The 23,362-nt window shown below is 39.2% G+C and overlaps 1 protein-coding gene across 1 annotated transcript in view; it reads left to right on the top strand.

Moving 5' to 3' along the window:
- The window catches only part of nrg3b (neuregulin 3b), a 554,663-nt gene that overhangs the window by 510,878 nt on the left and 20,423 nt on the right, over positions 1-23,362 (top strand). The window contains exons 10-12 of the mRNA XM_034708523.1: positions 3,369-3,395; positions 12,078-12,180; positions 16,924-17,053. Coding sequence (XP_034564414.1) covers positions 3,369-3,395; positions 12,078-12,180; positions 16,924-17,053 — 260 coding nt within the window. The remainder of the gene's footprint in view (positions 1-3,368; positions 3,396-12,077; positions 12,181-16,923; positions 17,054-23,362) is intronic.

Genomic DNA, 23,362 nt, shown 5'->3' with positions numbered 1-23,362 from the left:
CCTGCCATTGTCTCTCCCACTCACCAGAATTCTGTCTCTTAATCGGGCCAAGAGCATCTGACATGATGCACAGGTATCCTCACAGCTTTCTCAAGGCTCTGTACAGCGATTCCCCGAGGTGCCTCGACTTGCCAGTGTGAAAGATTGGCAGCCTGCACATATTATGATTGGTGAATGTATCCAGACACGCCAATTTCAGAAGGGAAAGGATGTGCATCAGTGCTGTAATGACATCATCTGAAGAGGCTGTGACAGTTGAGACGATTTAGAGTGGGAAAGTGTTGGCTGTTGCCATGGGTGATTACAGGAGATGGCTTGAATGGGTGATACAGATCAAGCGACATCAGCAAGATTCTGAACTCACTTGTTTGGCTCTGGCAAGTGTTTGTGCCACTGTGTGAGAAAGAACTTGGCATAAAAAAAAATAGTAACCATATGAATTATGCAGTCATACTTGAAATGGGAAAATATATTGTGGGCAAGACAGAATTGATTTACTCATATAGCTTGTAGAAACCTGGATCCACAATAGTCATCTCACTTTGCAAGTTTGGGTCTTATGTACACAAAAGTTAATATTTAAAAAGTGTTATAAATAGCTTCAGTCTTAGACCTAAGTATTGACTTTTTATAGCTCCAATTAGGATATGTTAGCTCTTGATGAAAAAAAATGAAATTGACACTTGGGCCCTAATGACCTACAAAAGCAAATGAGAAAATCTGTATTTCTATGATGTTATTTTATATATGCCTGCTGGGTAGTGTTAGACGAGGCGGTTTACAGAATACTGCCAAAATAGCTTTTTTTAATATACTGCACCAAGATTCATTATTAGTTGCAACTTAGACATTAAAAAAAAGTTTTAATTAACTGTTCCATTTAGTGAGTTGTTTTGGCTCAAAGTACTGCTTACATGCAAAGGAGAAAATCAGCAAATGATAAGCGATCCAACTTTGTCCACAGGGGGTGCCAAAATTGATTTAATGGTAGTCAGCTCAACTCAACTCAAACTTAAGTTATAGAGCACGTTTAAAACAACCAGGGTTGACCAAAATGCTGTAGAGATCAAAAGCATTACAAATGACAAACATAACATACAATACAATACTAAAATACAGAAACACAGTGTAAATATGTATTAAAATAAGATAGAATAAAATAAATTCAAATGTAATTAAGATTATGCCAGATGTCCACTCAACCTTGATTAAAAGCCAGGGAGAAAAGGTGAGTCTTAAGAGATGATTTAAAAACCTCAGTCTCCATTTTAAAATGTCAAATCAACCTAACTTCCGATCACTTTAAATACAGATACAGAGGTGGAGCTGAGGCGGGCCTTAAGCCTCCTGGCAGACAAATGCAACCCTCCCACCCATTAGTCAAATCAACCAGATCCCCAAATATATGAATTTATGCACAACTCCTTGCCTTATTGTTATCAAATTGAATAAAAAAATGATTTACCTACTGTAGCTTATGACTAAATACAGAATTGAGCTACAAGGACAACAGCACTGCTTGTTCCAATGGGCCCTTTGACATGGGTGTCAATGGGGAAATCCTGGGCCAACCTCAAGTGGACATTTGAGGAACCGCTCTTTTTCTGTACATCTGCATTGACTGCATATTTAAGTACTCGAGTTCGCCACTTAGTGTATGCAAACTGCTAACTATGATACTGTAAGAAATTTGCACCTTGCCAATCAATAACTAGCTAAGACTGGGTTTCCTCTGCTGATTCAGACTAAGACAATTAAACATACTCCAGTATATACAAAGTAATTCATGTTTATTTCCCCTTTTTTGAATGCTTCGTAACACTCGCAATGCTAGTTTGGAATATTTCAAGCTGAATTTCCAGATGCTTCATTATATTATTATTTTGTTAGTTTTGAGACTAACAATGGAAATCAACGTGTATTAAATGCAAACATTTGTATTTTAATCCTCAAGGCCGCAGGCGATAAATTATAAAAGGATGAGTATGAAGATGTCTTTTTATTGTCTTAATATTAGATAAATTAGTTTGGGAAAAATTTAGACCTGCTTTCTTCTATCTTAATTAGCAAAAAAAATAAATCACCTTGTTCATTAATAATCTGCCAGGCAGGGAGAGCGTCAAAAACACTGTTTTGTATTTTCAATCTTATTTTAAGTTTTCTAGGTATTGATGCTTTTGGAAAATTTCCCGTAATTTTTTGGTTGGATTGGCTCTCAATGTTTGGTTTAAGGTTTCTCCACTTGCACTGCTTTACAAAAGCAGATTACCCTGCACGTGAATTATTAAATTAATTTGACCAAAAGTGTTGTTTGTCTTTCACATGTCTGAACCTCACTCCCGTCCTCTGGGGGGTTGTTATTTTCCTCAAACTCATGAGGCCACAGCACTGACACATTTTCCCATGGCACTATCAAAATCCATGGGAGAACAGATGTTTTTTTTTCTTCCTTATTTTTTCCTTTTTTTTTCTGTTGGCAATGATTTTTTGAGAGTGCCCACCACATAATCTGTCAGGAGCTTGGCAAGCAGCATTCTATTTAAAACTCAGACCACCTCTGTCAGAAAAGCAATTACTAGTGAGGGTTTCATTTTAATTTAAATGAGATTACATTACAGTGACATGAAAAAGGGCCAATGTCTGGATGGAAGGAACAAGAGTGGTCCCTTTTTATCTGTTTCCCCAGCACTGGGATTGAAGGGGGGGACTTAGCTGCATGAAGAAAGACGGGAGATTGTGTGTGAGAGAGAGAGACAGAGAGAAAAGAGAGGGTGTGTCAAAGTGTGTGCAACAGACAAATTCATACAGACAAGAGTACTGTATGTCTATGGGTGAGCACGCCTTGCATCTTAAAGGGACCAGCTTGTGAATATTGAAAAGCCATGCTCGGAGAACAATTACTGCAGCGCCTCAGGCTGGAATCATTATAAAAGGCCCTGTGCAGAGCAACGTCAGTGACATAAAGCTATATGATATGTCATTTTCAACTTTTATTTTTTATGATCCTTCCACTAATCCTCTCAGCTCGCCTTATCTTTGTTGTTCGCTTTCTTCATTCCAAGGCGAAGCAAGCTGTATGCATTCAGAGTGGAAAAAGCGTAGCGAGCATCCAGGGCCTACTGGCTCATTACCTGGTGCACAAGAGGGGAGGGGGGGGGGGGATGTCAGAGGAAGCTGTCAAACCAACTTTACGGTCTACTTGCGGCATGTGTGTGTCTCCCTGAGGTGAATTCTGAGAAAGAGAGAGGCGCATCATGTTGTAACCGTTTTATCTCTCTCTCCCTCTCTTCTTTTCTCTCTGTCTTTCTGTCTGTCTGTTTCCCCCTCACCCCCTTTCTTTTCCTGCCGCCTTCCTCTGACCGAAACAGCGGATGAACTTGGGATCGAGTTCATGGGTAAGACAAGTTTTCATTTACTCTGTTCAGTGCTCAATGTTTGTGTCATATGCCACACCTCGGTGAAAAGCTACATTCCAGAAAAAAAAAAAAAAAAAAAGAAAAAATCACAAGCACAACAAGACCGCTCACCTTGGAAAAATTAATGCAGGTCCAGTCACCATGGAAACAGTGGTGAATTAGATGTATTCTGTCTGTGTGAGACAGTGCTGTTACAGGCGAGTGATGTAACAAGGGAAGAGCTATAAACACAGACAGCTGCAGTTTATTTTTTGAATGAACGTTTGGTGAGTTGAGTCTTAATTCCTGGAGCTGCTCTGGATCTGGATTTTCAAAATAGTGTACCATTACAAACACTGGACGTATACCTACAGCAGCCATTCCTAAACCTAGGAATGTCCTCTTTAAAATATAATCCTTTAACTAAAGCTCTTTGAAGGAGTTTTTGAACCAGTAAAGAAAAATACTGAAGTTTAAACTGATGTGTTTTCATAACCTAGAAAAGGAAATGAGACCATTAGTGATGACCAAGCGGCAACCTCCAGTCTCAAACTATGAAGCCCATGCGGAAGTGTTATAAACTGCAGTTCATCGAGAATCCGCTTGAGGCTGGCTGCAGAAACACCGGAAACCACATAGACACCAATTCAAAAAAGACGATCTTTGCAGCATTAATAAACATGTTTACAGCCTGGTTCAAAAAACGGCTTGGCTCTTCGTAGCTAATTTCTCGATCGGCACACACTATACGGGGGGTGAACTTTTTTATAATGCAATGGTTCAAAAGAGTTTTTGCCCAAATAAGGACATGACTGACTTGACTCTCAGATGGGAACACATAGCTGTTGGCTAGGAGGCTCAAACTCCACCTCTGTACGTCACACTATGCCTGGTTGAGTTCCGCATTTCAAATATGGCTGCCGCCATCAATTGACTTCAAAACAGCGTTCAGGAACAGATGGGTGACATCACGGATACTATGTCCATATTTTAAAGTCTATGGTGATGACACTAACATTGTTACTTTCAATGTTTAACAACTGCCACGTGGTAAGTGTCAGAAACAGATCAGTGGCGGTTCTAGACCAATTTTACTGGGGGGGCCAGGCTGGGGCCTAGGGTGTTGTCAGAGGGACACATTCAACCCTGACAAAAGAGACTGAGAAGGGCGAGGACTGGCTGAGAACAAACTGGCAAATCATCAGTGCATCCCTATATACTAGACATATATACTACTGTGTACTAGATCAAAATGCAGACTGACAGCAGCTGTTTGGCTGTTTACATTAAACATGAGTCGCTTAGCTCTCTAAGGGACTGGAACCAAGTGCCACATGCATGTATTCCGCCTGTAACATTGGCGCGATACAGAAGCTTTTTTTATTGTATAATATTTGTTTGGTGTGGTAGGGGGGGCTACAGGGGGTCAAAATTCAGTTTTACAGGGGCAAGGCCCTCTTGTTGGCCCCTCCCCAGAACCACCACTGCTACTGATCATATGTAAACAGTCGCCATTTTCTTCTTACATAATGCTTAGGGACAGCTATGATCTTCTAGTCCCCTTGATTCATTAGCAACTGAAAAGACAATTAACAGTGAAATCTGGAGAGACAACTTGTCAAACTTCAACTTTAACTCACTGCAACAGTGGTATGGGTATGATGTGTACATTTATAGTGGATAAGCTAAAAAATATGTATTTGATCTGTAGTTTTTTTTTATTAAATAGTATGTTTTTATCAATCATCATTGCTTTTTTTTTTCAAAAAGGACCTCTTAACTGACAAATTACACCACATATCTCCAGAGAAATCCTTTAGATATTTCTATATGAAAAGAGATTTAAAACCTTGACCAAAAGTCTCATATTATGTCGTTGTGTAAAGATGAAATTATTAAAAATGATTCGACTCTTAAGAGTTGGAACGAGGTGGCCCAGATGCTAGCATTAGCTGTTCCCTGGAGTATGGCCAGATGTCCCTCTTGATTTTCAGCAGTTATTCTAATCTCAGTCGGCCATTGGTCAAGATGTGGTGAAATGATAACCAGTTGTAGAGTCGCTTAATTCTAAGAGTTTCCATCTAGGGTACAGCTGTTTTATATTAATACAGCATTTGAGCTTGGTGTAAGAGGAAGATGACTACCATGTGAATATGTTGAATGGAAAACTAAATTATTCAATTTAAGATGTGATCCTCTTTGGGTTTCTACTTCTAGATTTGTTTAGGTGCCTTTTCAGCTTCCAGGTGGTTAAAAATATTTTAGAAAATACACTCTTTCTTTGATAAAGACACACTGTTCCTTTTTCCAGAGGGAATATACAGTATTACACCCAACACACGCGCACACCCAACACACACAACATCCCACATGCCGCGCCTTTATCTACCACCCTCGTGATGTTTCTCATCTTCTCTTTGCCATCTTCTCAGGCTCCCTTTTGTGCATACATAAAAAAAACTAACATTGCACGCTGTGAAGTTTTCCATTAACATCATAGCTCATACACTGCTGTCATGTCACATACTTGCTGCAGGGAAATCCAAGGAAGGGAGGGAAGGAGAGAAGAGGGTGCGCTTTGAAAGAGGAAGCACCTGCCCTACTGCACACAGCATTCCTCACTTCAGTGGTTTTAATCCGGGGACTAAATTAGTTGAGAATGCTGCTGCAGGTGGGCGGATGCATTAGAGAAAATGAGAACAGGAGGGATTGATTGATAGCTGGACAGATGACAGACACCGTTTTTTGGGGCTTCTGATATAAGTGCATTCTCATTGTGTTCCATTAAGACTTCCTCTCCTGCAATGAATCTTCTGATAGTTGTTATATAAGTCTAATGTTTGACAGTCTGAGCTTGAGACAGTCTGTCAGACTGCAGTAAAGCTCTGTTTGAAGTGGAATGAGTCCTCCAAATATGATCTTGTCTTTTGATTTTCTTTCATTCTTTAACCCAGTGGCTGCAGCTTTGTGTGCCTCACTAGTTTCCCCTGATGTTTTCAAGCTGAACACCCCATTTTGTCACAGTTACTTATAGCATGCTCTTTATTACAGCGGTCTTATCAAGTCACTGTGATTGCTATAGCATAGCTGGCCATATGAGATTGTGTCGTCCTTGTACCAATTACGACATGGTGCTGTCTCCCAACATGCTCCTGCATCTAATTTCAACAACGCCTCGTAGGCTCGGGGCTTGAAAGGCCTGTAATGGTTTTATATTCAGACTCCATGTTGGTGTTTTCCTTGCAGACATTCAGAGGAGCTTTGTAGACAGCTGTTTTTTTTATGTTCAGATTTTTGCAAAAGCCTGTTTCATCTTTCCATAAAAAAGGCAGAAGAGCTCGTCTCAGGTGGTGGTCTGCATGAAGAGTAATGGTGTGGCAGCAGGGGAAGATGTTTTTCCATATATTTGAAAAGGCGCGACTGAAAGGTCATTTCAATGGTGGTGCAAGCTAGAGGACTTCTGGGGGCACAGACATACAAGTGACATACTGATTTTAAAGAAGGAGTAGAGGCATACTCCTGGTGTTTATTTTTTAAAGTGCAGTTTGAAGATATTTAGCAATTTTTTCAATAAATCACAGGGAAGGTCAAGGAATCTGGGAACTAAGAGATTCTGACATATTACAGATATACGATTTGGTCTCATGTGCACAAAAGAGCCCAACAGATAAAACTCTGGGCTAAAGTAGTTCCAAATGTCTACCTTTAAGCTTCTGTGAGGAGTTTTTAGCTGGTTATGGGAAAGACTTAAGCTCTGATGCCTATAAATGGCCTACAGAGGCAAACAAGGCCATCAGCAACAAGATCACTACTTCTATGTAGTTATTTTCATAGCCCCAAACTGCTGCAGGGAGGGTAGGTGTCAGACCAATTGATTTACCCAAGCTGCAGAAACACCTTTGTTTACTTTTTTTATGGTGAGTTATATGTTTGACTGTTAAAAGAAGGCAAGATGGGATTTCTTTTTTACTAATCGTCCTGTTATTTTTGTTTCTCAGTAAAGGCAGTAATGTTCCTGGGTCAATTTGACATGAAGCATACTCAATTATCCAAAAGTGACAGAACCCCCAAAAAATCCCAATAAATGTTTTTTCAATCTCATTATTACCTCCATTACTAACCATTTAAATCTATATTTAGTGCAACAGTGTTCTTTAATTCTCACAGATCATGGTTCAATGAGGATAACTCACTCGTTTTTCATTAAAATGCATGTTAAAACTTTTTTAATGTACATTAGAAAGCCCTAAATATAAATACAATAGTTTTACATGACAAAGATTTTTGCTTATTGTATTCTAAATTTTTTTTTTTTTTTTTTTGATGAAGTGATGTTGCTGTCACATGCTGCCCAGGTTTTTATGCTGCATTTAGCTACTTTGGAAGGCACATATTGCCTAAAATTAAATTAAATTTGACTTGTAACATAACAGGAGGGTTAAAACACAAAACAAACAACACAAAATCAAGTGAGAAGAATTGTTTGTTAAAAGAAGGCACCATAACCAACAAAAACAGAAGTTTCTCAGATGAGCTTCTTTTTTTTTTTTTTTTCTTTTGTTTTCTCTTGTCTGCATATATATTTCTGGTTTGTGTCATGTTTGTCACAAACTGTCAAATATTAATGCAATTTATTCTTGCAGTAAAAGAAAAGAAAGAAAACCTTTTTCTTCTGTGCTTGTGGCTGTGTGCATGCAACTATCACCATCCCTCAGATGAGCTTCAAGGTGCAACTGACAACTCTTTCATAGTTTTCATCAATTTGTCATCATCTTCAAATTGCTTTCTTTGTCCAACTAGCAGTCCAAACACCAAAGATCTCTGTTATGCAATCGCAAAAAAACAACAAAGAAGGACAAGAGCTTCACATTTAGGAAGCTGGATCCACCAAATGTTTTGTAACTTTGCTTGAAAACGGCTTTAAGGGTGACATATTATGCTCCTTTTCATCAAAATATATTAGTCTTATAGGTCCCCAAAACATGTCTTTAAAGTTTATGCTAAAAAAAACACTTGAAATCAGATTTTGGCATGCCTGTAAACCCTCTTTTTCAGCCCTGCTCAGAACAGGCTGTTTTCTGTGTCTGTGCCTTTAAATGAGAATGAGCTCCCTGACCACGCCCCCTCAGGAAGTGGATGCGGCCTTGGCTCTCCAGCACGTTGATCTAATGTTTACATGTTGGCTGAATATACACGGCTGCTCACAGACCCGCGTTACTTCAACCCTCTGAATTTGATCCAGAATCTGATCCTGATGGAGAGGCGCCTGCAGCAGGACCTTTCTGAACTATTGGTCACAGATTTAGTGTTTCTTGTTGTTTTATTTGTCAGTATGTCGACGTGTGTCTTGGTCCATAGTGACGAACATGTAGCTATGTGACTATGCTAACTAGCGCTAGCACTTTTCCATGAAAAATAAAATTCATCCACTAGATCTTCAAATCTGCAGACGTGGGGAGTAAAACCAACCTCTGTGTTTATTAAGACAGCCTACAACTAGCATGCCTCCCTCCTAAGCTCCTTGTTAGCACACGTGTGCAGGGAATGAAAAACGGAGGAAGGTTCAGTATTATGTCACCTTTAATACCAACAAAATAGACAGGAATACATTTTCTATGAACCTTTTCAATTATTTATCTACAAATCCACCAATCTTTGAAGCGCTATTTTCACCATATGTGTAAACAGATAACTCCAAAGACATCTTAATACACTTGATAGCAGCTGTTCCAGGCAAAAGAGTTGTGATTAAGTTGAGCATTGATAGACCAATTGTTTTATTTCTAGAGAGGTATCCTTTGAAATTGAGTCATGTTTTGTACTTAAAGCTACTGTCATTGTTACTTATAGTTCATTATTTCTGCTGGATAATTAACTACACCAACAATATCTTTCTCTTGACTTTGTTCTTAGTATATCTAACGGATTTTAGTTTTATAAAGTGAACAAAAAAAACATGAAGATTTTTTAAACTTCTGTTAGTCTCACATTTGAATCAGTCAGTTTTAATATTTGTATCATACAACCAACATCAGTCAGACTTTGATGCATATTTAAAGTAGTTAGTCACACCACATTGCTACTCTGGAGTAAATAAATGCAAGCAAAAACACTTGACCTAAGTGTAATAATTCACGCCCATTATTAATCCAAAAAAAGGTCATTTTCCACATGGTAATTTGTCTGTTTACCAGTATCAAAAATGCAGCAGTGTGACACAGCTGGCCTCCCCTGCAGCTTTTATTTTGACTCTCTGCTGCCTCCTCCTCACAGGAGCTGAGTGGGCAGTTTGGACCTCTGATGTTTAAATATATACTGTATATATCCACATATTCTAACTCCAGGAGTATTTCAAATGTTATCTTTATCTTTAGCCTGAAGCGCTCTAATATTTAAAAGGTTTTTACTCCTGTTTGAACTCAGCTATACAACAGTATCCCTGAAATGTGTCGATGCAGCACTGATGTAATGCAGGGGGAGGAAAATGATGCAAACAGACTTCAGTGTAAGCTTTTACCACAGGAACCTCTCCAACAGTCACCATGGCCTTAAAAAACAAGAGTTAGAGGAGGTTGACAAACCTCGACGGACAAGAAGACCTCCCAGGACAGTTCTCTGTTGACAGCATCAAAAGCCACAAACAAGCCCTCAAAGGTCAGAAACAGGCTGCGGAGATGTTTTCTGCACTTTACCCTGCAGTCGTCAAGACGGTGAGATCAGACAGGAGGGGATTTATTATATTTGAGTGATTGAGTAATGTCCCAGGAGGTTTTGTTCAAGGTTGTGGGACAGAAAATTCACTCAGACTCTCTTCACCAGATGTCAGCAGATAAGTTAAATATATAGAATTTCCTAAGTTTGACAACAAAACATGTTTAAATTTCTTTTAGATATCAATTCAGACTAGTGTTAATTTCGTTAACGAAATTATGAGAATAATTGTTCTTCAACGACCATTTTTTCTTGACGAAAACAAGACTAAAGGCTGATTTATACTTCTGCATTGAATCAACGGCGTACCCTACGCCGGGAGTCCGCGTAGCTCCCGTACCTACGCCGAGGCCTACGCACGTAGCTGACGTGCACCTCCTCCAAAATGTAACTCCTCGTAGAGCCGACGCGGACCGCAAGCTCTGTGATTGGTCGGCTCGGCGACTTTGTCTTTCCCGCATTTACAACACTTCCGGGATCCTGGACATCGGCCGCACATCGGCCGTGTATTTCATCTCCTCCTCTCTATTCTTCATGTAATCATGTCTGTATGATAAACAGCAACATGTATCAGCTGTAGATTAACATAACACGCTCTGAAACTCTGTGGAAAAGTGAACAGAGATCGTAGCGGGACTGGAAGCAGGCGGCCGGCTATCAGAGAGACCGCACTGCCCTCAGGCGTTTCGGCGGAGAATTGCTGCGCGACACGGACACACCGACGCAGAAGTATGTGGGGCTCATGTCCGCGTCAGCCCCTGCTGCGTAGGGGAGACGCAGAAGTATAGATCAGCCTTAAGACGAGCTTAAGTGCTTCACTGATAATAAAAACTCTGATGAACGTATGTTTTGATTTAGTTGATGAGACGATGACGAGACGAAAACTTTAGTAGCGGACCACTGGACATTAAGAATCCATTTATGTTTTTCCCGCTGTGTGTCTAATCTTTAAAGATAAAAGCGATTAATTCCTGTGACAGACTGAGTTATTATTTGAGGGGCTCAGTGGTAGCTTGGTCTCTACCTGCAGCAGGTGTGCTTTATGAACCAGCTCTCCCCGCCTTCATGCATCTGTCTCATCTTCATTGAGGATCCCCTGGATCATAACCTAATCAAACTTTTTTATGATAGACAAAGTGTGATTAAGTAAAAATGTGCTCCTTTACTTTTTTGATTTGAAAGTATTATTGCTGGGCAGGCTACTGTTTTTGAGATAAAGCAGAAGCTAACAAAAACGCCATAAGATTGGGCAATTGTTTGGGTTAACTGCTGAAAATTGAGGCTGTATCAGAGGCATTTCCAGTTTGAGTATCAGTATCTAAACAACTGATTGTCACATAACTGCTTGTGATAAGCCTGTGTCCATTCTCAGCCTACACCACCGCACTTTGCTCTCTGCTGAGTTACGCCGTTCAACTATCCAGCTGCTGGGTCGGACACATATCTGCTGGGATCAACTGCTTCTCATCCCAGCTGCTTCTGACCTTAAGCCTCTGCTGCTGATGTGCAGGGGTCTGACATGAAGCTCCGGGAGCATTCATTTGCTTTTAATTCCCTGTCACCATCAGTCTGAGCGCTGACACACATACAGTACACTCACGTACACGCACAGAGTCAGTGTGGCCCCTGCTGTGCAGAAAGTCCATTGGTGTTGCCTGCTGGGTTTGTCTGAACGAAATGATTATCACACTTCAGTTAGCACATGTCACTAAGCCCTGCCTGTGACTGCCATGTCGCTATCCTCTGCTCAAACGCTGACATTTACTGACAGCGGCACTGGTCGCTTTATGCTAATGCAGATGGTGGGTGGATGTCGCTGTGTGTGGCAGTGTGTGTAAGTCCGTCCATCATTCAGTGTATGTTCTGTCTGTTAATTCTCAAAACATTTCTTTCATGCTCATAGCTACAGCCCATATTGTCCATGTCATAATACAAATTCACTGGCCTGAACTGTATTCTCTCTTTCTGCAGAGAGCGGCGACACCTACCAGAGGCAGGTGCTGTCCATCTTCAGCATCGCCTCAGGGATTTGTCTGCTCGGAGTGGCATGTATGGCTCTCTACCGCCGCAACAAGTGAGTGATGCCAGCCAACACCACATTAGTAGTGCATGGCCCCCGGCTGTGTAGAAAGAGCACTTTACTACCATGGTGTGGAGTCCGATGAAATCTTAAGTGTGAGTCAGCTAGACGGTGTTTTAGCAGGGCATCATGTCTGAATTGTGTAGGATGCTTTTGGGACAGATGCTCATGTAAGATTTATTCGTAAAGTGGTTTTAGCGAAGAGGTGTGTCGCAAAGAGTGAAATGCACGGGTAAGTCAAAAACACAAGACCCTTAAGAGCATGTGCACAAAGACAGCACACCAAAGTCAATTACACACTGCAGGGAGGAAGACAGAATAGGACTGTACAAAGAAAAGTAATGACCAATGAAAGTTGTGCTGATTAAATTGGTCTTGATAGACAAAAATTGGTTTTATTCTAGTCCTGTAGCACTTGGCCAACCTGACCTCCGGTCTTCGCTAAACGGTAGATTAAATGTACCGGAAATTATCTGGAACATTGTTAAACTGAATCGCTTTTCCCCAAATGTTGTTTGACAGTGTAGTTTAGATAAATAGCTCTGCCTGCTAATGCTTCAGTTATTTCTGCTCTTCAGTACAGACCTTAAATTTCGTTTGTGGCAGTGTTTCACAGGAAAGATAGAGAAATTGCGTTCTTGATGGTGTTTGAGGACTATACAAAGAAGTACTCATACACACTTGAAGACCAAAAGGCCAAGTTAATTATATGTGGTTATAAAATGGAGCATTAGCCAGAATACAAAAGTAGAGCTGCTTGCCAAATATCGTCCATTAAATGCAGATTATCTTGGATAATAAACTATGACATAAACTCTTTCATGTAATAAGGATTGTGCTTTTATCTTATTGTTTTTTTATGTATTCTTTTATACTTTTTATCTAGTAGTTTTCACACAAAAAAAGCCAACAAGGAACAAGAAAACAAGACAAAACAAAGACGTGGCAGCATGTCAGCATTGGATGAGTTTTATATATATATATATATATATATATATATATATATATATATATATATATATATATATATAGGGCTTATGTAAGTAAACAGCTCATTTTTCACTCATCCTTGAGTATAGGATTTTCTACCCAATGTAGAAACGCACTTTAAATAAAATGTACAAAGAAAAAGATCTACAACGTTGACAAGAATAAACAGAGAAAAAAAAAGAAAAAGATTAAATAAATTAATAAATTAATACATTCATTAAATAATAATTAAAAAAAAGGAAAAGTAAATGCATAAAGGACATTTAAATCAGATTTTATTTAGGCCTGGATATGTATTATACATATATATATATATATATATATATATATATATATATATATATATATATAAATATATATGTATCTGTATCCCCCCTTCAATTGTTTAGTTGAATTCATGTATTTAATCGCTTTGAATGTAGAAACTCTTCTTTTATCTGTGTGTCTGGACTTGGAACATCTCTCCATGTTCATTACTCAGGAAACATTTAGCAGACCTCAGCTGCAGAGAATTTAGCAACCTTAAAAATGAACATTTAATGGTGACTTAACATTTAATCCAAAAGTCTTAAGCATCAATTAAATACTAATCCAATCAAAGTTTAATTCAAAATGAAGGAACACTTAAGAATTTCATATTCAGCATAACCAGGAGAATTTTATTTTTTCTGTTTTTGTTCATTACAGGTTTTTTATGTTTTGATTGGACTAGACTCGAATAAATTAGACTTAAAAACCCAGGTGATGAAACATTTATTTTTAACGCAGGGAAATTGGAAAGTCTAGATAAGTCACCAGATGAACATGTATAAATTAACACCTTCCAGGCTCCGCTAATCTGACACGTTTGCTTCACACCCCTTAATTATACATACATGCACACATGAGTATGTGCAACCTTTCAGACATCTTCCTCCCAGTCGCCTTCTGTGAAGTGAAGATTCACACTCTGCTTTCTCAGGAGGTATTTCTGGAAAATGTCTTTTCTATCTCCCTTTTCCCAGAATATTATTACAAAGGCATGTAATGGACGTTTCATGGTACATTGCCTTGATTCAATTATCACTTCACAACACATCTTCTCTCTAATGCTATTTTTGTGGCTGGATTGAGTGCTTTTTCACCTCCATCAAGCCTACAGTTACAGCTGGGGAGGAAAATTCCCACATGTGAGCCTCAAATTGACTCAAGCTCATTTTGTCACTCTAACCTTTCAAGTAGTTATACATTAACAACATTTGACAAACGCTGTCAAATCATGCAGTTTTATCATATTACAGATGAAATAACTGTGAAAGTAAGTCAGAAAAAAAATGTATATTTGTACATTGTCACATACGCCCGTTGAGAGGGAGTAACTGATGAGTGAAAATAAGTGTTGGGCTTTTGTACATGTAAAGGCTGCTCTTTTACACATGTGTGTGATAGCGTTTATAAGGAATGAAGAAAAACTGGTTGGTAAATATGATTACCTGCTTAGCGCTTACATGTGCGAACAAAGATCCGACTGAGTAGCTACTTGAACTCAATCACTGGACTGACAACTGTTCTCAGAGAGAGTATTAATTGAAGAGGAGGTAAGAAAAGACCTTTACCACAACCTCAAAGCTTGTAGAGCAGTAAAATATTCTATATGATTGTGTCTGTGTCATATTGAAAAACCTTAGGACAGTCACATTTGTCTACCTTTGTGTCTTATTTTTCTACATGAGCATCAATTTTTCTTTATCAGTGGATTATTTTGTTTATTTAAAGCTCCTATGATGAGTTATAAGCTGGTTATAAAACAGACTGACATGGTTATTGATGCCTCTTTGTGAGCTACAAATGGAGACCAGACCATCAGGAAAAAGACTGACTTCTCCGATGTAGCTATTTTTGATGTGTGAAAGAGCTGTTGGGGGCAAGGTGTCAGACATGATTGACTGCATGCTGATGAAGTCTCTTTTTTTTCTTTTTCTTTTTAAATATTCCACATTAACCCTCCTGTTATGTTGCCGGTCAAATAGACCCTTTTTAAGTCTATTTTAGCCAATATATACCTTCCAATCCAGCTAAATGCAGCATAACAATCTGGGCAGCATGTGACAGAGGAGGTGTCATGTTCATTTATCAAGATCACTTCATAAAAAAAAAAATCAAAATGTAAAATAAAATAAACAAAAATGTATGTCATGTAAAACTATTGTATTTATATTTAGGGCTTTCCAATGTACATGAAAAAAACATTCATTTTAACATTAATTTTAATGGAAAAACGTGTGAGTTACCCTTATTGAACCATGATCTGTGATAATTAAAGAACACCAACAGATCAAATCTGGATTTTAATGGTTAGTAATGGAGTTAAAAATTAGATTAAATAAATGTGTATTGGGATTTGATTAAAAAACACTTCTTAAAGAGATAAGGCACTGCTTTGTCCACAGGGGGCACCAAATTCAGGGGGAGGCTTAGTGGAGAACAGGAGCTTTAATGCCTTACATATTGTTGACAACATAGTATTATTATTTATCTAGCACATGAAAATCTTACCTTTTTATTTCTCAAATATGTTTCAGTGTGTGTGGGTGATGTTTTTCATTAGAATTCATTTTGGTTTTTGACTGACTGGTCTTTGTTTCTTTTCATATTCTTTGTCATTCTTATTTTGTGTTGGCAAAAAGAAAAATACAAATCAGTAAACCAACAATACAGTAACATTACAAAATAGCCTCACAAGAATGAATAAAAAAATCAATTTTAAATCAAAATTGAATTAAAAAGAGACAAAAAGAAACAGACAAAGTCTAACATAATAAATGCCTTTGGTAATACCTTAATTACAAAAACAGAACCAATTTAAAATCTGATTCATTCACATGAGAAATGAAGTGTATCAAGGGTTTTGTACAATCTCCACTTCATTATTTTCCTTTTCATATTCTGCTTTTCTACTTTATCTTGGTTTAAAGCAATATTTTTTGGTAAAGGGTGTCATCTCTAACAAGAGTTACAATCAGTGTTATTCCTAATTATGTTTGAATTTGGTCTGTCAGTGTAAATGTTGTGTTCAGGATGTGATTACAGTCTGAATTCAGATGTTTATTTGTAGTCTAAGTGCTATATTGTCCATTTTGGGACACCGTAGTTGAGCACCGCAGTATCTTCCTGCTTCCTGCTGCTGTCGTGATTGAAAATAACGAATGAAAAAAATAGTCCCATAGGGCTTAACTGATAAGTCAGAGGTAATATGGCCCTTGTGTCAAACAGGGTTAAAATATCAAGGAAGTACTTTAAGTTTGAGCTACCACATAGAGTATGATCTAAGCATACAGTTGCAGCTAAACAGACTGATGTCAGTAGGCAGCCACATCACATGTCACAGCAGAGCACTATTTTGAGTGTGTGAATCGACACAGACATGTGGATGGAACACTTTGATGCTGTCTCCACCCCTAAGTCATGGTTTCAAACCACCTCCCAACAGTGCAGCATTTTATTTGAAAAATAAATCTCGAAATCAACATCATTAAGTACATTTCATTTCATTTATTATTCCCAAATCAAGACATCAATAAGAATTGCCTCACATTGTCGTGAACTTAAGAACTGTTTTGAAATTCAAAGTGTTAAACGTGATAAATATGCGATTTGTTGTGATTCATTATTGAAATTCAGTGGTCACTCAAGAGCCTTGCTTTAAATATAAATATGTTTAACGTCTTCCTTCAGGTTGTAAAATTTCACGCTCTCTTTCTTCCACAGACGACACCGGGAAAAACTCCAGGCTCATTTCTCAGATAGCCGCAGCCTGAGGGACTGCAGTGTCAACGCCTCCGGCCTCATGTCCAAATCTCAGAATCCCAGACTTCAATACAGCCTTCAACTCCAAAAGGTAGCTCTCTCCCTGTTATTGCCTTTATCGTCGTTCTAATCAGTTCCATCTTAATACGTATAGCACTATTGTGAAAAAAACAGAGTTTAGAGTGGCTGACAGGATGATGTACGATGTGTGTCTTAATAATCTCTCCACTGGCTGAAGCCTTTTGTTCACACTCATATCTGACACGGCTGAGAGACAGTGGGGAATTATAGTTTCAAATAAATGCATCGAGTGTTGAACAGGAAAAATCTGCTTGTCACGTTCACAGTGACACATTCCTGTGACAAACTGCAGATTGGAAACTGTAATCTGTAGCGTGTCACGGCTGCTGAATTCACCATGCAAGCACAGCAACAATACTGTGTAGTAGACAAATAATGTTAAATAGCACTTTTCTTCACTCGGTGAAGGAACAGTGTTTTTTGTTTGTTTGTTTGTTTCAAAAATTGCAGATGGGCGCAATGCTAATGTCTATTGTGAGACTATTGTGCATATCTGAGCTTTTAACCAGCCTAAAAATGAAAAGAAAAGTTAGTAATTCATCAAAAGATCAAATAAAAGACCAAACACAAAGAAGAATTTGGAGAAAAACAGTACCAGCCAAAGAAGACATCACAAAACCCATCCCCTTGTTTGGCAAAAAGAAATAAAGGTTGTAGACATAAAAGAAACAGAGGCTTAAAAAATGAATCACAAGCCTACACAGACCCAACAAAGAACAGAAGAGAACAAAGTGACCTGGGCGTTCATAACAGAGCAGGTGGATGAAGTGGATGGGACTGATATGGCTAATGTCTCCACAGAATCCCTCGGTAATTGCCGCCTAATGCACGCTCGTAAAGGTTTCATCAAAAGAGTGCAACCACTGGGACGCATTAGCACTTTCCTGAATGAACCCTCGTTCTTTGCTGTTATAGAAAATAATCACGTCATGTTCATTCTTCTCTAATTAGATGTTTTGTCATTATTTTTGAAGTTTTGCATCATGCAACTTACTTTGATATCTCTCTTTTATATGAATGTGCAAGTACATCTGTTAATATGCACCTGGTAATATGTTGTAATATTGTTTTTCCTTGTTTTACAAGCTGTTATTTAATCTAATTTACATTTTTACAGTGCAGAGGTTAAAGCTAGGGTTGGTAGTCTCGGAAAACTAGCATGAATTTGAATGTAGCATGTCTTCAGGACTCTCTCTAACCCCTCCCCCCCTCCCCTCGGAGCTCCTCCAAAACGACGCCCCCGCTCTCATGCACTAGCGCCGCTGATTTGCGACCATATGATCGTGACTGATTCAAACCGGTCCTCACCAAAACATTATCGTAGTGAAAGTTAAAAACACAAACAAACATGGCTGCTGTTAGTACTCACAACTGTCATGCTAGCATTATCCAGTTGTACTGGTGACACGGTATCAGGTGAAAAGTTATAACACATGTAAAACTGTAACAGCTGTACTGTTTGTTAAACGTGTTCAGTGTAGATGTTCTTAATTCCTACAGTGTTGACAGTTAGTGAAGGCATCAGGAGAGGTGTAGAGTGTGCGAGTGGGAGAGAGGAGAGACAAGAGGAGAAGTTTATCATTCATTCAAACATTGATTGTTGATTTGTTGGTTGGCGTGATCACGGCTGACAGTGACTGGTTATTAAAGATCAACGTGTTCACGAATCAGCTCGTCATCTCTACAGCGTCCGGACGGACGCTACAGTACATATACATTTTCTGTAGGACTTACTGAAAGTCATTAATTCTTTTGCTTGTCAGAGCCCCCGTGGTGAGAGCTTTTTAGACTCTGATCCGGACTACAGTCCTGAGCAAAGCACCTCATCGGATCAGAGGGGAAAGGCCGGAGGTTAAGGAAGAGGGGCAGTAAATAGATTCAGGGGAAGCAGAGGCAGGGGACGGGGACGAGGAGTACACGCCTGGGAAATGTACGCCCAGGAGGCGGGCAGAACAGCAAGACGAGATTAGATTTGTTTAAAATTTTGGGACCCAAAAACGGTGATTGGTTGGTGTTTTCCCAGGTTTACTCCGGCTGTAGATAGCAGCTTTTTTCTGCTCTTTTTTAGGAACACATTATGTATTGATTGCCATCAGGACATAAAGATAATTTTAACCAGTATAACAAAAAGTGTATCTTAATCTGACTACCAACCCCATCTTTCATTTTGTCGTATTAATCGAGGTGCTTGTATACATCAGCTAATATGCGTCTGTTTTATGCACAAGCTCATGCCATTATGTCATAGTCCTATTAATTTTTTTTTTTAAATTGAAATACTTTATTTAATTGCTTTTGATTCTTTTTAATGTATCTTTATTTCTATCATAATTATGTTGTTGCTTATGTGCACCTGTTGTTATGCACCTGCTAATGTGCACCTGCGTATACGCACCTGCTCTGTTTAAATTTGTAAATCCCTAGGTGTTACTCACCCACGCACAAATAAATCCACCACATTTTCTGAAATTTTTATGACTTCCACATAAATATTTATGTGCAAAGGCAGGTTGAGAGCATACTTTATTGATAACAAACAAGGAGGTTCTACGCCATGTTTGTTTCAGACGCTGTTGACTTTTTTGTTGCCTGAAACTCCTCATTTAGTTTCAGCCTTGTTCTGTCATTCCTGTGCAAGTACTTTGCCTAATGCAGCCTGTACTGAGGCTTTTTAATAATGCAACAGTGTCTAGTGTCACACGCTGAAACAAACACCCCTCCAGCTAGCCCCACCCACGGAACTGCAGTCGGCACAATCTGAAAGCTTTTTTGAGGGTGTCACAAGAAATTACAGCTGTGAGCAGTTGACATGTGAGAATTGGTACAACATTTGATGTAAATGTTGAAGCTTCTTAATTAAGTAGCTGCATGTAAGTCAATAACAAAATGTGACTTTAAAAAACACCAGCACACATCATGTTTAAAGCACTGTGGCACAAAAACCTTTACTATGGAAATCCCCAAATTTCCCCACTGACACCAGACCAGTCCAAGCACATTTGACCCCCAGTTTAAAGTCTATCACACGCTGGTCTGTTGTCGCATAGCAAAATAACAGGCTATTATATTAACACCATGACTGTGAGAATGTGGTGACAGGAATATGTGAGGGCTCAGCGTGTAGGGCAGCCCTTTGTTCAGCCAAGAAATGCTACTTTTAGAAGTGGACCCGGGGAGGAAGCCAGGAGGAAGACCAAAACAAAAAGGCAGTAACAATAAAACAACAACACAGAAACACAGGCTGTAATAGAAGAGTGTGAAGTTGGCTTAAGGTGGAATGTGAAAGATCAGGGGCTGTAGGCACCCAGGAGGGGGGCAGAGCAAAGAAAGATTAACAAGTGAAACCTATTTTTTCTCCAGATTTGACTTTGTGACCCCCGACCACTGCTTCCCTCCACCTACTCCCTCAGCCATCAACCATGGAGAGGTACAAACAGAAGCCCTCACGGAAAAGGCTGAACCAGGGGTTGTGCAGACTTTTTTTTATGAGGTGACCCAAACAGGGCACTGACTTGTGCTGGGGCGGCATGCAGTTTGTTTGCACACATACAGGAACAATACACTGACTATTAACCAAGCGGCAATCTCTGGTCTCAAACTATGAAGCCCATGCGGAAGTGTTATAAACTGTAATTCATCGAGAATCCACTTGAGGCTGGCTGCAGAAACACCGGAAACCACATACACACCCATTCAAAAAAGACGATCTTTGCAGCATTAAAAAACATGTTTACAGCCTGGTTCAAAAAACGGCTTGGCTCTACGTAGCTAATCTTTCTATCAGCACACACTGTACGGGGGTGAATTTTTTTCTAACGTGACGGTTCAGAAGATATTAAGATTACGAGACTTTGGCCAAATAAGGACATGACTGACTTGACCCCCGGACGGGAACACATTGCTGTTGGCTTGGAGGCTCAAACTCCGCCCCTTTACGTCACACTCTGCCTGGTTGAGTTCTGCATTTCCAATATGGCTGCTGCCGTCGATTGGCTTCAAAACAGCTCTCAGGAACAGATGGGTGACGTCACGGATACTACGTCCATATTTTATACAGTCTATGCTATTAACACTTAAGTATCTTACAGATGTTATATGCTTGCTTATATAATTTTTAAACTCGTACACAGCATCCAACAGTCAAAAATACACTTCCTGTCAACATATCAAAATGTTGCAAACAAATGTATTTCAACAACAAGTTTTAATGTAATGATTCCTCTCCATATGCACTCATCTTATGAAATAGATGTGCAAAAGTATGTTTCTACAATTAAAAAGTACCAGCAAAATAACTTGTGCTGCATTTAAATGCAAAGAAAACTACTAGCAGACTATTGCAACTCAGTCCAAATAGTTAGTTTTAACATGAAACATACCTGCGATTAGGCAAATAACTGGTAATGGTTTAAAATTTGGAATGGCATGGGGGCGCCATGTCTTCCCACCAACCCACTCCCAGAATCTCAACACGCCCCTGGTCTTTTACTTTTGCTCCTTGTTTTATAATTCAGTTTGTGGATTTGTATCAGCTCAAGTCTAATTAAATCCATTGCAGCATATGCAAACACAACTCTAGCAGTTTCCAGTCTAAAGGGTACTTAAGAAGTCATATAGTTTCATTAAAATTCAATAACTGTGCTAATCAATTGATTACAGACTGTTACTATTGTTATCAGAGATACTTAGTTACCAAAGTTACCTCCTTCCCCAAGCACTGCTCTGTGGGAGCTTGCTGTAGGTGGTGCAGACCTAAAGTTAACTGGATTTTCTTTAAGGAGAAAAGAGGGTGTATAAGATGTACAGAGGGTTCTCAAAAAGGCTCAGAAATGTTTGTCTATACTGCATGAGAACACAGGGTTTTTTTATTGTGTGCTTTCGAAGGAGTAAGGAGGAGGATGAGCACAGTGAGCAGGAAACAAAAGGCTGGCTCTGTCGAAGGCAGGTGCAGAGGGGAGGATGAAGTCTGTTTTTATCATTATTTTCCACACCGACCACTCCAGTGCCGTTAACCCCTCCAAATGAGCCGAATCCTGAGCTTGGGGCGTTACAGACCGAGATATTTCCACTTGAGATGTGCTGAGTCGCAACACAAAGATTTATGCAGTATATGCTGACATCATTGTAAGAACACAATGATTTCTGCTGCACCTCCAAATCTGTGCCAACTAAGAAGTTACTAAACCCATGGTGTTTTGTTTTTTTAAAATAGGCACCTGGGCACCTGCACTGCATCTATACCTTGTGCACACATTAATATTTGACTCAGTGCACCTGCAGCATTTGTACATATTTCTATACGTCTCCATCTGTGATTGTTTTGCATATTTGTACATTTGGATACATCTTTGCACATATATTCCCTCCATCTGTAATCTAGGTTTGAAAAGCCAACGTAAATTGCTCGGGTGTAAACCTGTAGGGAGTTATATGTTGGAACGGCTCATTTCACTTTTCAGGGGAATAGAAACTAAAACAGAAAAGTGATTTTATCGTTAAACCCCTCCCTCCTCATGTGGGAGTTGAATCAACACCTCTCTGGCAATGGAATTCTGTCTCAAATAAAAGGAGATGGGGTATACACCCGTGAGACACTGTGCTGAAACAGACATGCTGTGACATGAAGAAATTGGGACACGCCGAGCAGGAAGACAAAATACAAAAACTCAAGTGTGATGCTAACTAACTAGTCCAGCCTCCAAGAAGAGACTGAGTCATCCTTAGATTGATGCAAAGCTACATTCTGGCAAACTGTATGAATACTTTATGGGCATAAACAATTGTGAGTGACACAGAACAGAGTCAAGTGTCCCAAAATATACAGAAAAATAACCTCAGAATATTTAAATGAAGTCGCTAGTATGCCAAAAGAGTGTGCTCTGTTTCACCAGAGTCAGTTTGACAAAGATCTGAGGTCAAATGCTCATAAAGACACAAAATACATGTTTCCACCAAAAGTACCTAGAACTATTAGTCCTAGGAACTAGGGAAGTTCTAAATCAGAGTCTTCTAAATGCAGGAAGTAAAAGACCAATCAGAAATTGCTGGAGCTTGAAGTCTCACCTAGAAAGCTAGTAGTATGAACTTAATTGGCCAAAATTCAGTATGTAGTATGCAGTATGTGAACAAGAGCAAAATCTGCAGTATGCCAGAACTCCCAGGATGTCATACTGAATTGGGAAAAATTTGCAGTATGCATCTTGCCAGTCTCCCTTTAGTACTGTTTCCCCCAATGCACAGCGCTAATATTCTGCTTTTTCTTTTTACATCTTTTTTTGGCTGGGGGCACTCAGCTTTTAGGTGCTGTGAAAATTATTGA

This window comes from Notolabrus celidotus, chromosome 18, assembly GCF_009762535.1.
Source record: "Notolabrus celidotus isolate fNotCel1 chromosome 18, fNotCel1.pri, whole genome shotgun sequence".
NCBI classification, from domain to species: Eukaryota; Metazoa; Chordata; class Actinopteri; order Labriformes; family Labridae; genus Notolabrus; species Notolabrus celidotus.
The sequence above is the reverse complement of the archived record's forward strand: the minus strand, read 5'-3'. Positions and strand labels throughout refer to the sequence as shown.